This window comes from Ostrea edulis, chromosome 6 (assembly GCF_947568905.1).
Source record: "Ostrea edulis chromosome 6, xbOstEdul1.1, whole genome shotgun sequence".
Lineage (NCBI taxonomy): Eukaryota > Metazoa > Mollusca > Bivalvia > Ostreida > Ostreidae > Ostrea > Ostrea edulis.
In genome coordinates, this window is record NC_079169.1 from 52,247,338 (window position 1) to 52,265,001 (window position 17,664).

Here is a 17,664-nt window from a genome sequence, read left to right on the forward strand (position 1 = left end):
TACGTCCTACTCAGCAGTTGTTGCAATTTCTGATAAATCTTCATTTATCTTAACAACACTTGCTACAAACTTTTTTCACAAATGATGAAAAATTAAAACTAAATTATGTTTTTATGAGTAAAATGAACAAAATTTACCATACGATATGCCATTTATTCCCATCATTTCTCAATTAAGTCCAAAACAGTAGGGGGGGGGGGGATTTATTTAAAGTTATATAGAGAGGGGGAATATATATTTCAACGTTTGAACATCATAGAAAATTTACAAATCCCTCATTATTTTTTTAAAGGAATTTCATACAACTGTATTTGTATTGGTTACAACCAAAGTAAGTAAAAAAAACCAGTGATTTTTCTACATTTTTACAAGGGTCTTGTGGCTTTCGAATTGGGAAAAACTGTCGACATTTCAGTAAAATTGGGAAAAATCAATTGTGTCGTAAATAAGTTTTAAAGTCATAATTTCAAACATTATATTATCTTTATTTTACACATCTAATTTTCTTTAACCTTTAAAAATTTTTTTTAACTATTCTATCCATATCATTATTCCCATACCTCTTTTTTCAAATACGTCTTCCTTTCATAATTTTATTATTGAGAAAAATGCAAGCTAAATTGAAAAAAAATTGTCAATTTTTAGGAGGGGAAAGGGCCAAAATTCTGACCCAAAATGGGCCTTTAAGGCATAGGGTTTATCTTTTATCTCAAAAATGGCATCACAATATTTTGCAAGAAGAACTCCAAAAAAACCCCCTAAATTTGTAGTATTAATTTTGAGTTATTTATAGTTGCAGCACTTTGAAATTGAAGTCATTTTGGCATTTTAGCCCTTTATAAAAATTTTGTCTGGAGGACAATATATTAAACTGGTACCCTCAGGGCTCGAAATTAGCGAGAAATACTCGCAAATTGCGAGTAGATTTGAAAAATAGCGAGTAAAAATAGTGGACACTCGCAAATCTTAGCGAGTGGGGATTTACAAACCATGATCGTATCGTATCCGTTTTAAGCCGCGATGCGCCATTCGCTTTTCTTAAACTTGCACTCAAAATCATACAAACGCTTACATGAACGAATGATTTCAACAACCATTTCTATCCGGATTTTCTTTTATGATTTTTTAAGAAACTCGGCGTCAAACAAATGCTTTAGAGGTCGGACATCGCATTATATAATGAAAAATATAGACCTGTTTACTTATAGGGGTGATTAAATTGACTTGGTAAAACATAAATTCCGATTTCTTGTTAGATAAATGAATAACAAAAAAGCTCATACTTGGAATTCAAGTCTTCCGGTAGTTAATTTAATCAGAATTTTCTATCTACATCAATTTATTTTCATACTGAGGTCGGGTTGTAGTCGCGGCACGAGTGCACTGCTCACCGTGTAGGCGATTACCAAAAACAAAAAACAAAAAAATCATGGGACTCGTGATCGTGCTGCTTATAAACCACGAGTCTGGGATTCACTTTGAAAAATTACTCGTGACAACCCTGACGTGGCATAAAATTGGAAGACATTGGATCTATACCTGCAGTAAACAGGTTGTGAATATTTGAGGTGCGATGGTCAAGAGACCTAAACATTGCATCATATGACTTACGTAAATTAGTGTTTTGTCCAAATGATGCCTGTTGACCCACTAGGCTCAGTAATGGTGGGGAAAATCATTGATTTAAAAAACAATATGAAAAAAAGAGCACTGCTTCATTATTTTTATTTTAGCTTGTAGGTTTTCATTTTAGCCTGTGGATCTTTTACCCACAGGCTAAAATTAGCCTGTGGAAGAAAAAGTTAATTTCGACCCCTGTACCCTGCTGATTGGTGGCTACACACAAACATAAGAGATGCGAAGTCAACAGGGTACCAGTTTAGGCAAATGAGAACGGAATTATTTTGTAATTACTATCATATCCAATGTGTTTGTAAACATTCTGAAGAACTTTTTGTGATTTTTTAGTTATGATCTTAAATTTCGCCAACTTTTTGGAACATGCAAAATTTCACCAATATCTTAGACCCTATGCCTTTAAAAAATCACTGAAAAATATATATCAACCCAATTTTGCTAGTTGGAAAATAATCCACTATTTAAAATTTGCTAGAAGTGAAAAAAGTTAATTTTGATCCCTGTGACTACTCTATTATGAGTGCTTACCTATCTATGGCTAAAAGAAACTTGTCCACTGTCTGTGCCACAGCAATTCGCCTAAGCAGCAACATTTTGACGGCCATATGTCGCAACTGCAACACAAGATTTGGTTGCAATGTTGCTTTGTTTTGCTCTAACTTTATAGCAACATTCCACAGCTTGCTATAAATGTTTGTAATTATCGACGCTGTCGCTCCTGTTGAATGGTCTTCTAAGGGAAGCAACTCCTCATATAAATATTGGCCAGTCTTGTAGACTTCAGCTATACAATTCTTAAAGACAAACACAATAAATTAGCAAAATTCATCAGTACAAAGAACTATACATGGTATATTAAACATTTCCCCATAAAATACTATATAAAAATTGCATGTAGCTGAGGGTGACATTGAAAATTTTCACCCCCAAGAAAATCATTGTTAATGAGGCATACTTGTTTTACTATACTGAATGTTATGTAAACAACAAAGCAGAAAAACTTGCACCTGTTGGAATTTGATCAATCACTATCATGCGATGTTTTGTATACCAATGTGGTTATTCACGTTTGATACAAATGCTCAAATGACGTTGTCCAACAATCTATGGCGAACCATATACACAGTACATTATACATTGCCCATAAAACATATATTTATCATGGTGTGTCTTCAACAAGGTTTCACCAAAAATTAAGCACTGATTAAAACCATCTTCTATTCATGACAAAACAAATAATTTTGTCCCTGTTTTCCCGACCTAATCTTTTTTTTTTTGAATCCCTGACTCTTCTTTTTAAGATCGGAATCCAATTAAAATAATTGTTGTTGATACTAGGAAATTTCAGAGTATGGACGGTATCGTAGATTTGAATAACATTTACACCCATTTCAGCGTCATGGATGTTTTTTAATCATCATCAAATATCCACTGGACTTACAGACCTTTTTAATACTTTGTCAACCAAAGAAAAAATTTCCGACCTACCTACACTAATTCTGAAAAGCATGTACAGTAATAGGAACAAATACATGTACGATTATTTCTTTTAAACTAAGATCTGAGGTCATTAATATATGTTTGGTGATCTGGCACAAACTCGAGCGTTACTGGCAATGCATTAAGAGGACCAGATAAAATGTATATTTGTATCCATTAAACAGGCATTTCGACCTCAGTCAATACTTGCTCTCATTTCAATCTCTTACTTCATTAATGCCTGGTTTTTTTCTCTATTAACTGTATCAATCAATGATCGATATAATCGGTATTTACATGTAGTTAATAAATGTTTATTATTTTGGGGGTTATTTCTATTTAGTTTTATGGATATGTGCAGCATACACACTAGCTGATGTCACTGTATTCCTACTTATCAATGTGGAGTCCACTCTGACTCTCTCCCGTACATGTCTCATGTAAAAGCGGGATTAACAGTCAGATGAATCTCGGATTAGATATTAATTAGTGTATAGGCGAAAATCGATTATGAAAAATAGAATCAATAATCAGAATCGAAGAGCCAAAACTGATCAACAATTGATTGTCAGCAACAATCGTTTCATCACCAATTACAAATTGTAAAATATTTCTATTAGACATGTAACAGGAAGGGAGAAAATGCAATGGACCAGACCGGGATTCAAACACAAGCCCGAATCTTCAGTCAGGTGCTCTATTAATTGAGCTATCTGGTCATCGGCGATCGAAACTGGCTGACTTCTACAGACAGTTACATTAGAATTAGTAAATGTGTAAAGCAAGTGAAATGAAAAAATTACTTGAACGTCAGCTAATTTAACAACAATATGGTATAGGACTTTTGGCAGCGTCAGAGGTTCAGGTAACTTTAAGAGACCCCGGTTCTTGGCGTAGAAGTTGTAACACGTATGGATGGCATTAAGTAACACTGGTCGAAGTGGTCCACTGGTGGGAATGTGGGTCACAGAGGCCTGTAAAACCTGGACCGTGGTAAGTGTATATCGGGAAAGCTGGTCACTACTGCAGGTTGAGGATTTCTGTGCTGGAGAGAGGTACTCCTGAAAGACGAACAGATTTTATGCCAGAAACCGTTCATACATGCTCTAAATTGCCCAAATTATCATAGAGAGTAAAATCTGTGTTATCAAGTTTTCAAAGGTAATTTTATATGTTGTCGATTACAGCTAGATCTACATGGTGTATTATGATTTCATTAACTAGATGATCAAGTTTACGGATCTAAGAATTTTTAAAACGTTACCGATATAAAGCGGTCGAAGTTTTCTAGTTTCCCAGCATTTAGGTCCTCAAGAATCAGTTTTTCTGTCATTGTGTCTATATAATTATTTACATGCTACACATTCAAGCAACAAAATCCTCTGGATCTAGTGTAAAGATATTCTACCCGCTATTTACATTTTTTAAATATGGCGGCCCGAAAAACTAATACCTAGGCGTCAACGTAAGACATTCCCGGATTAGTCCCTCATCACGTTTTACTTAGCATAGATTTTCGATGCAGGCTCCTTCTGGAACCACTTCACCGCACTCATCCTCCGAAACTCACTTTCGTCATTCTACTTTGATCAAGTATAAGATAAGATAAAATAAGTTTATTCCATTCTGGGCCCAGAGGGCATAACAGCACGACAGCTTTGAACTAAAGAATGAAATTTCAGAAAAGATTGCAACACAAACTACAGACTACATTAACTGAAAAACAAGTACATATATGATTTGCAAATCGGGAGTATGCATAAGAAAGTTGACAATATCAATGTTATACCAACATATGAATAATAAACCAGAAGGATTTTTGCAGTTTTATTAAAGCAGATCACCTCTTTTTCTGAAAGTTTTAACTAAATATTCACTCATTTTGACAATTGCTGGTTTGTCTTCATTATTTATCAAGCAAGTAAATTTGTCATTGTTTATAAAAATAAAATTGGTGAGCTTGTATATATCATGAAAAAACATATTTCTCTCTTTGTAGAATGGAAAATCAATGAAGAAATGAAATTCCTCAAGTATACGATTTAGGTTGCATAATTCACATATTCTTTTTTTTTCCTTCTAAATCTAGTGTAATCTTCTGACCAGTATTGCTTTTTACAAATTTGTATCTCCCTCTTTCAATTCGTAGGTCATGCGCACTAATTAGGAATCTACATATAGAGTTTTTCTTGATTCTATAAACATGTAACTTTCCATATTAAAGTTTTCTTTATGCGAAAAGTACGTTGTAAGTTTTCCTAATTTCTGACCCTCTTCACGTCTTTTTGACTAGTAAAATAAAATTTGTTTCAGTACCTGATTCTTAATTTGTTATTTTAACAGGGACATATAGCTCATTTATAGGCTCGAATAGGCACACACACACATTTTAAACTCTTTTTTCATAATCTTTTGCGCAAAATGATATATGTTAGTAGGCCCCTATATATTTTTAGTGTCGAAAATCGTCAAATAAAATCATTATTCCGACGGACGTTTTTTTAAATACAATATATTCTACAGGGATGCTTGTCTTTAGTTGATAGAAAATCATACGAACAAGTCAAATCTTACCCCCACCCCCCACCCCTTTCGGCACTTCGGTGAAATCTTCGATTTTAGTGCTTGACCTATATATTCAAATGTAAAGTAGTGATACATAATTAAGTATCTTATTGACATGTAACGTAAGGGGGGGGGGGGGTACCATTACCCCGCAATACTCACACCCTTGAAAAAATCGCATCTGCTATGGAATAAATGAATAGAAAGGTTCAGTAAGTCATAGGATAGCGTACAGAAAACATGGAACGTCTACACCCCCCCCCCCTTATCGCCGTCACTATATTGACAACATTAACCTAATTCTTCGTTTACCACGGGTCCAAGCAGCTGGTAAACCTCTATAGTCTGTCTCTTTTAAATCGATAAGGTTTACCCAGGTACCTGTGTGTGACCCACTACGGTAAGCGTATTGATCAGTCAGATTTTAAATCTTACCATTGACACAATATTGTACGATTTGTAGATATCTCATCATTATACTCATAAAATCTATTTTGATTTTTCACTATTATAGTTTTTACTCTTATGTATGTATCAATGCAACAAGTGATTTGAGTTATCCTCCTTTCCTTCTCCACCATAACAATTAAATTTGTAATAATGATAGTAGGGATCTACACCATATCACCCCCTAATTATTTTTTTAGGGGGTGGATGATATAGACTCTTATTGTAACTGAATTAACGATATCTTCAAATAATTAGAGATATCTTCACCAATCAATCATGTTATTTCAGTTTATGTTAATATTGCGCCCAGCAATCACAGTGTCCTTTGCGGGGTCAGTCAAAGTTCAATCGGGTTTTCTTCTTTATCCAATCAAATTACAACTCTGAATTATTGCTAATTATGAAGTTTTCATACACGTTCATAAGTTGTCCCATCCTGGGGCATTATTGTAGGTGGGAGGGGGGGGGGGCTTGTGATAAAAGGACCTACCTACCTACCTACCTAACTGGATTTTGGGGGGGGGGGGGGGGGGGCTTGGTAACAGAAAACAAACATTTTGGGGGGACCTAATATATGATGATCAGGAGAAGGTAACTCTAGACAACCTTGCAGGTTAACTATAATAAATAATGTTATGACTGGGTTTCCTGGCGATACAGAAATGTTATCTATGCATCCCATTTAATGATACAGGAAGTTATCTTAGGATTAAGATATGACAGTCAGTTTCTCGATACTGGCCTCGCTCTAAGTTTATGCTCCCCATCCATCCATCGGTCGATCTTTTTGTTTATGAATTACCTTGAGTGCAGTCTAAGGCACTGCTAGGAGATTAGGTTCTGCATAGGTCGTGAGTGTTTCACGCACACATACACGCACCCACCCACCCACATCTTGAGATTCATGTATAAGTTAATCTTGGGATGTTCCTAACTTTTTTCTCTAGTCATATCTTAGGACTAGTCTTTGGACATATGATGGTATCTCAGGAAAGTTTCGTCAACATGCCCGCTGAAATCCTCTTTCTTCTTTGTTAGTAAGAGTTATTAAAGGGACTGATCCACGATTTTCCCCAACATTTTGTTTTTCACTTTTAATGATCAAATTAATCTGATGTGTTTTTAAAAAAGGTTTCATAACTGTACGTACACATTATAGATAATAGAGAGTTTATCATTTGTTATATAAACTAAGATTGAGTTATGTTATTCTTCAAAGTTTTGAAAACGTATGGTTATCGATCTAAGTTTATTATATATATCACATTTTAAGTATTCTTTGTTAAAATGTGTCATTTAAAAGTTAAATTTGTGTCTGTGCAAAATTGAAATGCTTTGAGTTACAAAATTGACATTTTACTAGTTTGTTTATGTACAGTAAACATTAACAAGCTCGAGTCTTGTTTACAGAACACAGATTAAAAATATTGCTCTTATCAATTGAGAAGGTCCAAAATTTGGTTGTCATGCAACTTTAGATGGGTTATGTTTTTAATGTTTAGCATAAAAATTGAAAAATATAATTTTCCAAAAAACGTGAACCAGTCCCTTTATGGAGGAACAACACGCCATTTTTTAAAATTATTTTTTTTGTATGAAGAGGCATACAATAATATCTTATTTCAAAAGTACAAGTATACATATAATAAATGCATATCTAAGATATTCACAGTCAGTGCAGATTGATTATTTGCTCAATATTTCATATTTCATTGTAGCTCTATCTTTTAAGAGAAAGAAAGAGCAGATAAAAAGAAATAAAGATAGATTTATAAGGTGTAAGATTGGAAAGAAAGAAAGTTATTGCAGTGCACCTTCAATGGGATCAATATTAAGACATTATTGAAATTTAAAAAGTTATAGAATAACAGACCTTATTTCCCAGACAGTATTGAAAGCAGTACATTTATGATCATTAGGATCTGTGTTTCAAAGATTTGAAAATAGGAGTTGAATTGATTCAAGAAACCTTAAAAGTAGATAGACAGGTGTTTTGACAACGAACTTTATATATGTATTGCTTCATTAGCATTAATGTAGTATTAATAAAATTTGAAACATTATTGTTTTGTTGGGGGTTTTTTCACCAAAAAAGAAAGATCTAGCATTTAAATTCAAATTAATATCTTTTGACTGACATAGAGAAATAAAGTTATCTAAAAATTGTTGAACAATAGGATATTGCCAAATTAAATGAAAGATTGTTTCCTCCTCTTCTTCACAAAAAGTACATAGATTTGTATTGGCTTTACCTATTTTGTACATGAAACTATTGGTAGTTAAGATATAATGATTAAATCTGTATTGAAACCATAGTAATTTGCTATCCTTTGTCACCAGGAATGGACGATAGTAAATCTTTTTCCATCAGTTATTTCAAAATATTTAGCCTACTTTTCATTACCCTAAGAATTTACTACTGGTTTATTTAAGATCTCATACATAGGTTTTGACCCTTTTCAAGTAAGAGCAAACACTTCAAGGAATCACTGGTCTTTGTATAAATCCATTCCTACTAAAGTTAAAATATAACTTAAAGCCTGCTACTGGTGTACAGTGTATTTTATTGTACCGGAAGAAGGTCAATCTCTAAAGCTTACAAAAAACATCAAACGATTACATAAATCGAAAGAGGGATGAGATAGACAGGGAATTCACACATTTCAGAGAAAAATTATCAAAAAGGTGGGGTGTAGTAATATCCATACTTCAGGTGCCCGTGGTTGGTGTGGGGGAAGTTTTGTTGTATGTAGGCAATATTTAAGTCCCTTTTACAGACGTATTAGTGCACTTGAGCGCCGAGCCGCCCCAGAGGGGAATTTCATAGCATGTAAAGTATTATTTGCACAGGTTACGTAACATCTGTCGGACTGGAGGCGTGTATACGATGTCAACAGACAACTTTCCCTACAAGGTGAGTGAATATAAAGATATATATTTGAAACAATCTTTAATATATAGATATACGTACTGTACAGCAAATGAATATAAAGATACATTTTGAACAAAGCTCTGGAATCAAAAGCTAATTAAATTCCAAATTCCCCCGCCAATATTTAGCACATGGAAAGGGAAACCAAAACACTAAAAAAAAAAAAAAAAAAAAACCCAAAATAAACCAAAAAACCAACCAAAAAAAAAAAATTAAAAAAATATATAGGATTAAACATTCTTTTTGAAGAATATATTGATGTGTAAACTCCGGACATTTTACTCACAAACTGAATAAAAGTGTGAAGCACTTTTATGTTAAGTTTTTGAGTAAAATGTCCGGAGTTTACACATCGATAAATTGTTCTAAAAGAATGTTTGATTCTTATAATTCCAATTCATTCACTTTATTAACAATTGCAAAAATTTGAATAGTTTCCCCGCACTATGTTATTTGTTTTCAGACGTGTATGAATACATCGTGTTTTCGGATTTATTGATGTATAAACTCTTGTTCAGCTTTATTTTTGTCCAATCAAAACAAATTGTAATAAATAACATTTGAATTATAATAAAATAAAATAAAAATTAAGAAAGAAATCAAGTCAACATTAGAATTCATCGCAATAAATATTAACTATGGAGGTATATCAGTGCCACAATTATGCTTAAATTATCTTTCAACATTTTAATTTAGCGCTTTTGTGTCCGTCCATATGGTAGTAAATCTAGGACATGCAAATATTTTTTTACTTCTTACTTTGGAAATTATTATATCGTTCGCATGAGATATGATCTTGTTCGCACGACATAATATCTCGTTCGCACGAGATATTACATCGTTCGCACAAGATAAATATCTCGTTTGCCCGACTTATTACATGTATCTCGCGTTCGCACGACTTATTTTTTCGTTCGCACGACGTATTATCTCGTGCGAACGACATAATTTCCTTAATTTAAAAAAAACCAAAACCTGTTATTTGTGCAGTCATTTTTTATTACCAGTCAGGACTGTACATTTCTTCAAGATGAAATTTCACTGTAGAAATGTTTCGTTAATCATGAAAACTCAAACTTAGATAATAATAAAGAGTTTGAATTCATTCAACCGCTATAGCAACATTCAACTTTCTATAATAATAATTGTGTTTAGAATTAAATATTTACATATGTTTTGCAGTATGCACTATGCTTTCTGAGTGACTGATACCTTTTTTATGTTATCATGTATCACTGGTTTAAAATCGTCAATACCCAGGTCCGTAGAAAGCCCTAGCTTAGGAGATTTTACTTGGGGGGGGGGGGGGTACAAAATGTTAAGTTTAATCATGAGTGAGGGGTGCAAAGACCCAAGCATAGTTTGTGACTCGTTTTAGATTAGTTACCAAGGTGTATATGCAATGTACCTGTTATGTTGGCTGCCAAAATATGATTATACAGAAAATATGTTATGTTTTGTGTGAAATAATCTTACAAGGGACAAAAACTACAATCAATCAATTGCTCGATCATAATGTTCACCTGCATGAAAGTGCAAATTAATCACTTACCCCTTTTGTATAATTTTTAAACACCATCTGAAATACCTGTATCATTTATTACGGAAAGTCGACAAGAGGGGTTACTATGACAATCGTAGCGTCACAATTTCCGTGAAAACCATATATGATATACTTTCATAATGAGTTACAGATACTGTCAACTACAAAATATGTAAAAATATATTTTTAAAAAAAAATAAAAAAAAATCATAGATTAATTAATTTTCAATTACCCATGCAATCACTACCTTAATGATAGGACAATTCAAGTAGCAGAGAATTTACATTCTCATGATTTTTTTTTTTACTTTGATGCCACCATCTACATTTTGTACGCTCAAAGAAATCAAAGAACATATTTTTGATAGATAACTGAAGGGCTGTGTCATTTCTGGGAAAAGAGGAAACATTTGAATATTATTTATCTAAAAAAAAAAAAAAAACTCTACAAATTAAGCTTTTACATGTAGTTCATTTCTTTTATTTTGCAATAATCCTTTTGTTTTTCGAAGAAATAACTAGTTAATTCCATTTACACAAAGAGTACTATTAGAGGCACATGATTAAAATTTCCAACTTTTCCCTCATCCATATTAAATACAGAAGTCAACTTCTGAATACCATAGCCTTTGGTCAGTTAATTATATAGTAAGTGTAGAGTAAAAAAAAAAAAAAAAATACAAAAACTTGTCTCGTGCGAACAACATAATAAGTCGTGCGAACGAGATATCATGCCGTGCGAACGAAATAATATTAGTGCGAACGAGATATGTCGAGTGAACGAGATAATAAGTCGTGCGAACGAGATATTATGTCATGCGAACGAGATATTATCTCGTGTGAACGAGATATCATCTCGTCGAACGAGAAATTAAGATAACATCTCGGTCGAACGACATACTATTTTCTAACATAAGAAGGAAAATAATATTTGCATGTCCTAAATATACCACCATACTATTTCATTATATTTTCCTATAAGTAGAAGAGAACCCCTATTTATTACCAACTTCAGACTACTTGTGCGTAGAATCAGAGTGGTGTTTATGAAAATAATATTTTGAATGAATGATCACTAGATATGGATGTTTCCGTGATCCAGTTTTTTTTTTTTTAGTTTATCAAACTAATCTAGAAGGATTTGATCATTTAGTGTATCTATCGCGATTAGAGAACGATAATTATTCAACTCCGGAAGCGTCTTCCAGTTTATGGTTACTTTCAGTTTCTCTGTGCAATGTAGGTTATCCCGTCCTCACGTGACTCACTGTACAAATAGAAAATCTGAATTTATCACCAGATAACACAACACACTTGAAAGTCTAAGCACATTGTCCGTCCTGCTGCACTTTATATGCATCTCACGTGGTTTAGATTTCACAATGTCTGATACTCAATTTCCATACAAGGTAAGTGAACGTCAAACCTGGAGGGGTATTATGACATTTTAACCGGGGGCCCCATCTGTGTTGCACCTTTTGCCCTATGTTTGGGTTACACGTCAAAACATCAATTTTAGCGTGCACCATAGACTTGCTCAAGTCTCTATGTTTAATAATCAGTGCTCTCTTTAATAATTTTGATAATGCCAAACATCTATGTTTGGTGACATTAAGTATGGTAGAGAGCAGATATTTAGATTTCTAAAACACAGTAAAATTTGGATAAAATGATAAAGTAATAAAAACAACATAGAGACTTGAGCAAGTCTACGTGCATCATTACCAGGAAGCATACTGCTTACAACGTGCAGAATTCAGTCCATGTGACTGTGAATATCAGTTATATAATGCGGTCATTAACTGATTAATTCGCATGGATAAATGAAATAAGATGATATTTTGGATACCTAGGTTAGAATTGATATCAAATACATTGACGATGATGTTTCGAGGTCAATCTGCATGCAATAAATCTCTGAATAACACTGATTACAATTCGTTATAAAAAGCTTAGTTAAGGGTTTATCCAAACGTTCGTGGACTTTGTTTTGGAGAATTTAATTGTGATGAAGCAACAGCATTTTTTTTGTTTTGTTTTTTTGTATTTTTGTAAACAATCTGTATATATGATAATACATGTTCAATATATGCATACCAAGGATCCTATAGGAATACAGAGAGGTTTTTTTATGAGAGAGAGAGAGAGAGAGAGAGAGAGAGAGAGAAGATCAGGTTCCATCTGTTCCAATGGGTATCAAATTCTTCGTTATCGAAGCAACGGCATTTAATTTGTACATAGTTACATGTATGAAAAAGTGAAAATGACGATCAGTTATCAATCTCATAACTCCTATTACAAATTAATAACACGGGTCCATGGATATACCAGAGGTGGGATCAGGTGCCTAGAAGGAGAAGCATCCCCTTTCGACCGGTCACACCCACCATCAGCCCTATATCTCGATCGGGTAAATGGAGTAATCTGTACTTGAGTCAATGTGCTAAGAATGGCCTAACTATTGGTATGAAACACGTCAAACGGCATTTTATCCAATGACAGGTTGTATATATTAGTAAATTATATCGTTATAACGATCAGGAAATTTGCGAAATGCTGGCTTTAAACGAGTTTGTTAAAATCCCCGTAACATCAATTTGTTTGTCAGTAGCCTGTCTCGATTTAAAAACTGACCATACGTAGAACAAGCTCTTGCATATGAACTAGAGAATCTGATATGACTAGAAAATTTCATAACTTTATGATAACATCAAGTTAGACAAACTGTTTGAAATAAAAATAGAATGCTGCAAAATCCCGGGGACTATATTTTGTTGCGCAAGAACAACAATTCTTTAAAATTTCTTGGTTAATTTACCCGAAATTTGTTTGAAAAATCGGTATTTTGGCGAACAATTAAAAAACTTGATCTATAACCCCCACTTGGTAAAGTTCCATTTTATATAAGGCAAGACTTTGTAACTTAACTGCAATTTTAAAAACAATGATACCCCATAGTCACTCGGCGGCATACATATTATTTTCAGGATTCAAATTCTATATGATGAATTTTCCCCGTACATATTAAGTGCAAAAGTCATTATTTATATCTAATCTACTAGCACTAACCTTTTAAAAATTTATATTGTTAGAAAACATCAGAATGTATTTGATAGATGTACATGAATAATTGATCTGTGTTGCCTATGTTGTGTTGACACCAACAGCCAAATCGAGTTAATGCAAATGAAGCGTAAGTAGATTTTTAAAAGTACAAAAAGGTAAAGTTTAACACACTGTAGTTTAATAAAAAGAATTATGACCTCAGTTTTTCTTTCCAATTTCAGATTTTTCCTTCAATTTAGAAATATTCCCTTGGGGGTCCGGTATTGAATAGGTCTTTAGTACCTCCTGCTTGTCGTAAGAGGCGACTAAATGGGGCGGTCCTTCGGAGGAGATTGCAAAAACCGAAGCCCTGTGTTACAGCAGGTGTTACACGATAAAGATCCCTTCCTGCTCAAAGGCCGTAGGCGCCGAGCATAGGCCTAAAGAGGATAGGTGACTTTATCGAGCCGAGAACCCACAGAAGGACAATTATCAAACTTAAAATTGAAACTCTCCAGAAAAAGAAAAATTTGCAATCTAGCTAACACAATCAATCCATATTTTCCAAAAATGCTTTTTCGATGTGCCTATTTCAAAGAAACTCTGAAAAAATCCTATTTGAAATCACGTATACGCACAAAATAACGGTAATGTTAACTTTTCCAACCAGATTTTCATATGTAGTGGGTCAAGTCTCCATTGTGAACTGAGTAAAATATGTTAGTACTTTTTCAGGTGTAATATGTTTTGTAAATAAAAGTATGGAGACTTGACCCACTCCATGAAAAAAAAAAACTTACTTCTTGTGTATAACTTTTGTCGTATTATCAAGAAAATTTGCATAGGTGGTATAGCGGCAGTCTCCGTGAAGTTTTAGACCGACCCAGATTGCATATCTGTGGTTCGAATACCGATATTTCCTACCCATTTTTTTTCCTTATGAATTATTAGACTTCCCATAAGTTACTTGAAGAGATCATGACAAAAACCAAATGTGCAACCAGTGCAGACTGTCTAAAAGGCACAGTGAACTACAGTCCAGTACAAAAACAAAAGCAAATCAAGTGTCTGTTTCTGTCCCATTTGTATTTGCTGGGAAATCAAACAGCAAATGTGCATTCTGTAACTGTAAAACCGGTCTCAGAGTTGTACCAAAAGAGGCGAGAACTGATGCCTTTTATCATATTTGGTATACTAGTACCAGTAGGTTGTAAAGGGTACCTGTAAAGTGCGAAACGAAACGAAATCTACCGAAACGAAACGAAACAGATTGTATAATCGAACTCTTTTAATTATAATAATTAAAAATGGTATCTTAGGCCCCTGTTAAAGTTTACACATATAAATAAAATTCGCCTCCCCTTTGATGTAGGCTTTCGGCTTGACTGATACAAAGTTTTAAAAGTTGGAAAGGGGGGGGGGGTAAGCACAAAGTACATAAATACCATGTGCAATTAGCTTCGGATCCATCAATTTCAGAACGGAAGGTTACAGTCTCACAGGTCAGAGGTCTGGGGAAACACACTAAACGAGGGATGGGGTCGTCGGCGTTGGATCCGCTTTTGGGCATAAATACATGTTTCAGTTTTTTTTGCTCTAAAGACAAATATATGTATACATGTGGATATTGTGTATTTGTATGTAGTATATCAAACGGTGGATTCTGAATATGTCCTCCCGTTCTCTTTGTGATTTCTGCTTAAAATTCCCTTGTTCATAAGCCTTTTCAGTTTACAAAATGCCGACCTCTTCCTAATATTATTGCATTAAAAAAATTCCGTTTTCCGTCCGTTTTCAATTCCCCGTCTTAGCAACACCCCAAATGTATAGAGTTTTCCCATTATTGAAAGTACTTGCACCTTAGCAGTTAGAGATAAAATAAGAGGTTAAGAGCTCTTCCTGCTTTCAATTTTCTCAGACACCAGCTTCTTCAAACAATGTATCTATGCCCAAAGGCGGATCCAACGTCGGCGACCGTACCCCTCGTATAGTGTGTTTCCCCAGATCTCTGAGACTGTAACCCTCGGTTCTGAAATTTATGGATCCGAAACTAATTGTACATGGCATTTAATCAACTACGGATATGTACTTTGTGCTTACTCCCCCCTTTCCAACTTTTAAAACTTTGTAACAGTCAAGCCAAAAGCCTACATCAAAGGGGAGGCGAATTTTATTTATATGTGGTAACTTTCACAGGGGCCTAAGATACCATTTTTAATTATTATAATTAAAAGAGTTCGGTTATACAATCTGTTTCGTTTCGTTTCGGTAGGTTTCGTTTCGTTTCGGTAGATTTCGTTTCGTTTCGTTTCACACTTTACAGGTACCCGGTTGTAAATGCTTTTCAAAAACATTTGTTGAGGAAAAACTGAATCCAAATCAAAGCATTAAAACTGCACCATACAGAAAACGCTATTCCACATTTGATTTACACCACAGAACATGTGAGGTTTCTCATTCACATCAGTTAATATGTCAATGGAAATGCGGAGCACGTACTGTTGGATGTTGCGAGCATATATGTAGTGTCATTTGGTACCTTTAGTGTACTCCAGGCATCAATGTAATTATGCGTGTGTGTTACAAACCGCTTAATATCTGATATACATGATGCTGCATGTGAAACAAATTCTGATGATGATTTTGATTAAGTATTCTTTTTTGAAGTATGGTCTATATATTTGTTTGGTTTTTTAAAAATTCTAAATATTTTGGACACCGTTTTAGTACGGTACTGTATCTCTTGTAACTACGGGTATAATTAATGCGGATTTTAAGCTTCCGATTTGCGACCGGTGCCCAGTCATGAATAGGCTTATTGATGAAAGTTCACCCATCTTCTTTTGCAACCCTTCACCGGCAATGGTGATGTCTCCATATGAGTGAAAAATTCTCGAGAGGGATGTTAAATTAACAATATACAATCAATCATCAATGTAGGAATCAAAACGTCGCGTCGCATCCTGCTGCTTTGTCATATAAAGTCACTGCATCCTCCACTCTATTTCCGCCTCAGGAAGGAATCTAAGCATTCATCTCACACTCATTTTCTTATCAAATTTCAAAATGCGCTACACCTTTTTATACGAGCGCCTAATTCCTGCAATAATTTCCTGCACAGTTCGCCGGCGGGCCTAGTTCTTCTTCAGCGAAGGGACACAACATCCGTTTCTATGGCAACTGTCCGGAGTTCATCAAAAACATTTCGTACATAAATTCAAATATAGGCTAGATATCATCATATATAATTTTGAATTGTCTCTATTGAAAACAGGGTTTTAAGGAATTCAACAGGCCAACCCTCGTGATCTACTGGAGATGGGGGTGGAGTGGGGTGTGTGGTTGTAGTAGTAGTAGTAGTAACACCCTCGCCATTCAGTCGGTGTTTTGAAATGTTAGATTCATGGTTTTCATTTCACAGATTAGAATGTGTATCACCTTTCTCACTTTTCTTTGATTTCAGATTGAACTGCATGTTCATCTGGACGGAGCAATTCGAACGGAAACGATAATACAAACAGCAAAGTAAGTAACACTATATACGGACGGCAAAGTAATACTAAATACAGAACTATAACAGAGACGGCAAAGTAAGTAACATTATATACAGAACGATAATACAAACGGTAAATTAAGTAACACTATATACAGAACGATAATACAAATAGCAAAGTAAGTAACACTATATACAGAGCGATAATAGAAACAGCAAAGTAAGTAACACTATATACAGAACGATAATAGAGACGACAAAGTAAGTAACACTATATACAGAATGATAATAGAGACGGCAGAGTAAGAAACACTATATACAGAACGATAATAGAGACGACAAAGTAAGTAACAGTACACTATATACAGAACGATAATACAAATAGCAAAGTAAGTAACACTATATACGGAATGATAATAGAGACGGCAGAGTAAGAAACACTATATACAGAACGATAATAAAAACGGCAAAGTAAGTAACACTATATAGAGAACGATAATACAAATAGCAAAGTAAGTA

The 17,664-nt window shown here is 34.2% G+C and overlaps 2 protein-coding genes across 3 annotated transcripts in view; one reads left to right on the top strand and one right to left on the bottom strand.

Moving 5' to 3' along the window:
- LOC125647579 (uncharacterized) overlaps positions 1 to 4,571 on the bottom strand; it is a 38,448-nt gene extending 33,877 nt beyond the window's left edge. Inside the window, exons 1-3 of the mRNA XM_048874306.2 lie at positions 4,382 to 4,571; positions 3,921 to 4,178; positions 2,167 to 2,432 (exon numbers count right to left, since the gene is read on the bottom strand). Of these exons, the coding sequence (XP_048730263.2) occupies positions 2,167 to 2,432; positions 3,921 to 4,178; positions 4,382 to 4,450 (593 nt within the window). The 5' untranslated portion in view covers positions 4,451 to 4,571. The remainder of the gene's footprint in view (positions 1 to 2,166; positions 2,433 to 3,920; positions 4,179 to 4,381) is intronic.
- A 7,224-nt stretch (positions 4,572 to 11,795) lies between these two features.
- LOC125682937 (adenosine deaminase-like) overlaps positions 11,796 to 17,664 on the top strand; it is a 28,617-nt gene continuing 22,748 nt past the window's right edge. The window contains exons 1-2 of one of the 2 annotated variants that reach the window (XM_056139919.1): positions 11,796 to 12,016; positions 17,116 to 17,177. In XM_056139919.1, the coding sequence (XP_055995894.1) occupies positions 11,990 to 12,016; positions 17,116 to 17,177 (89 nt within the window). In that variant the 5' untranslated portion in view covers positions 11,796 to 11,989. The remainder of the gene's footprint in view (positions 12,017 to 17,115; positions 17,178 to 17,664) is intronic. The other variant, XM_056139917.1, reaches the window with a different exon arrangement.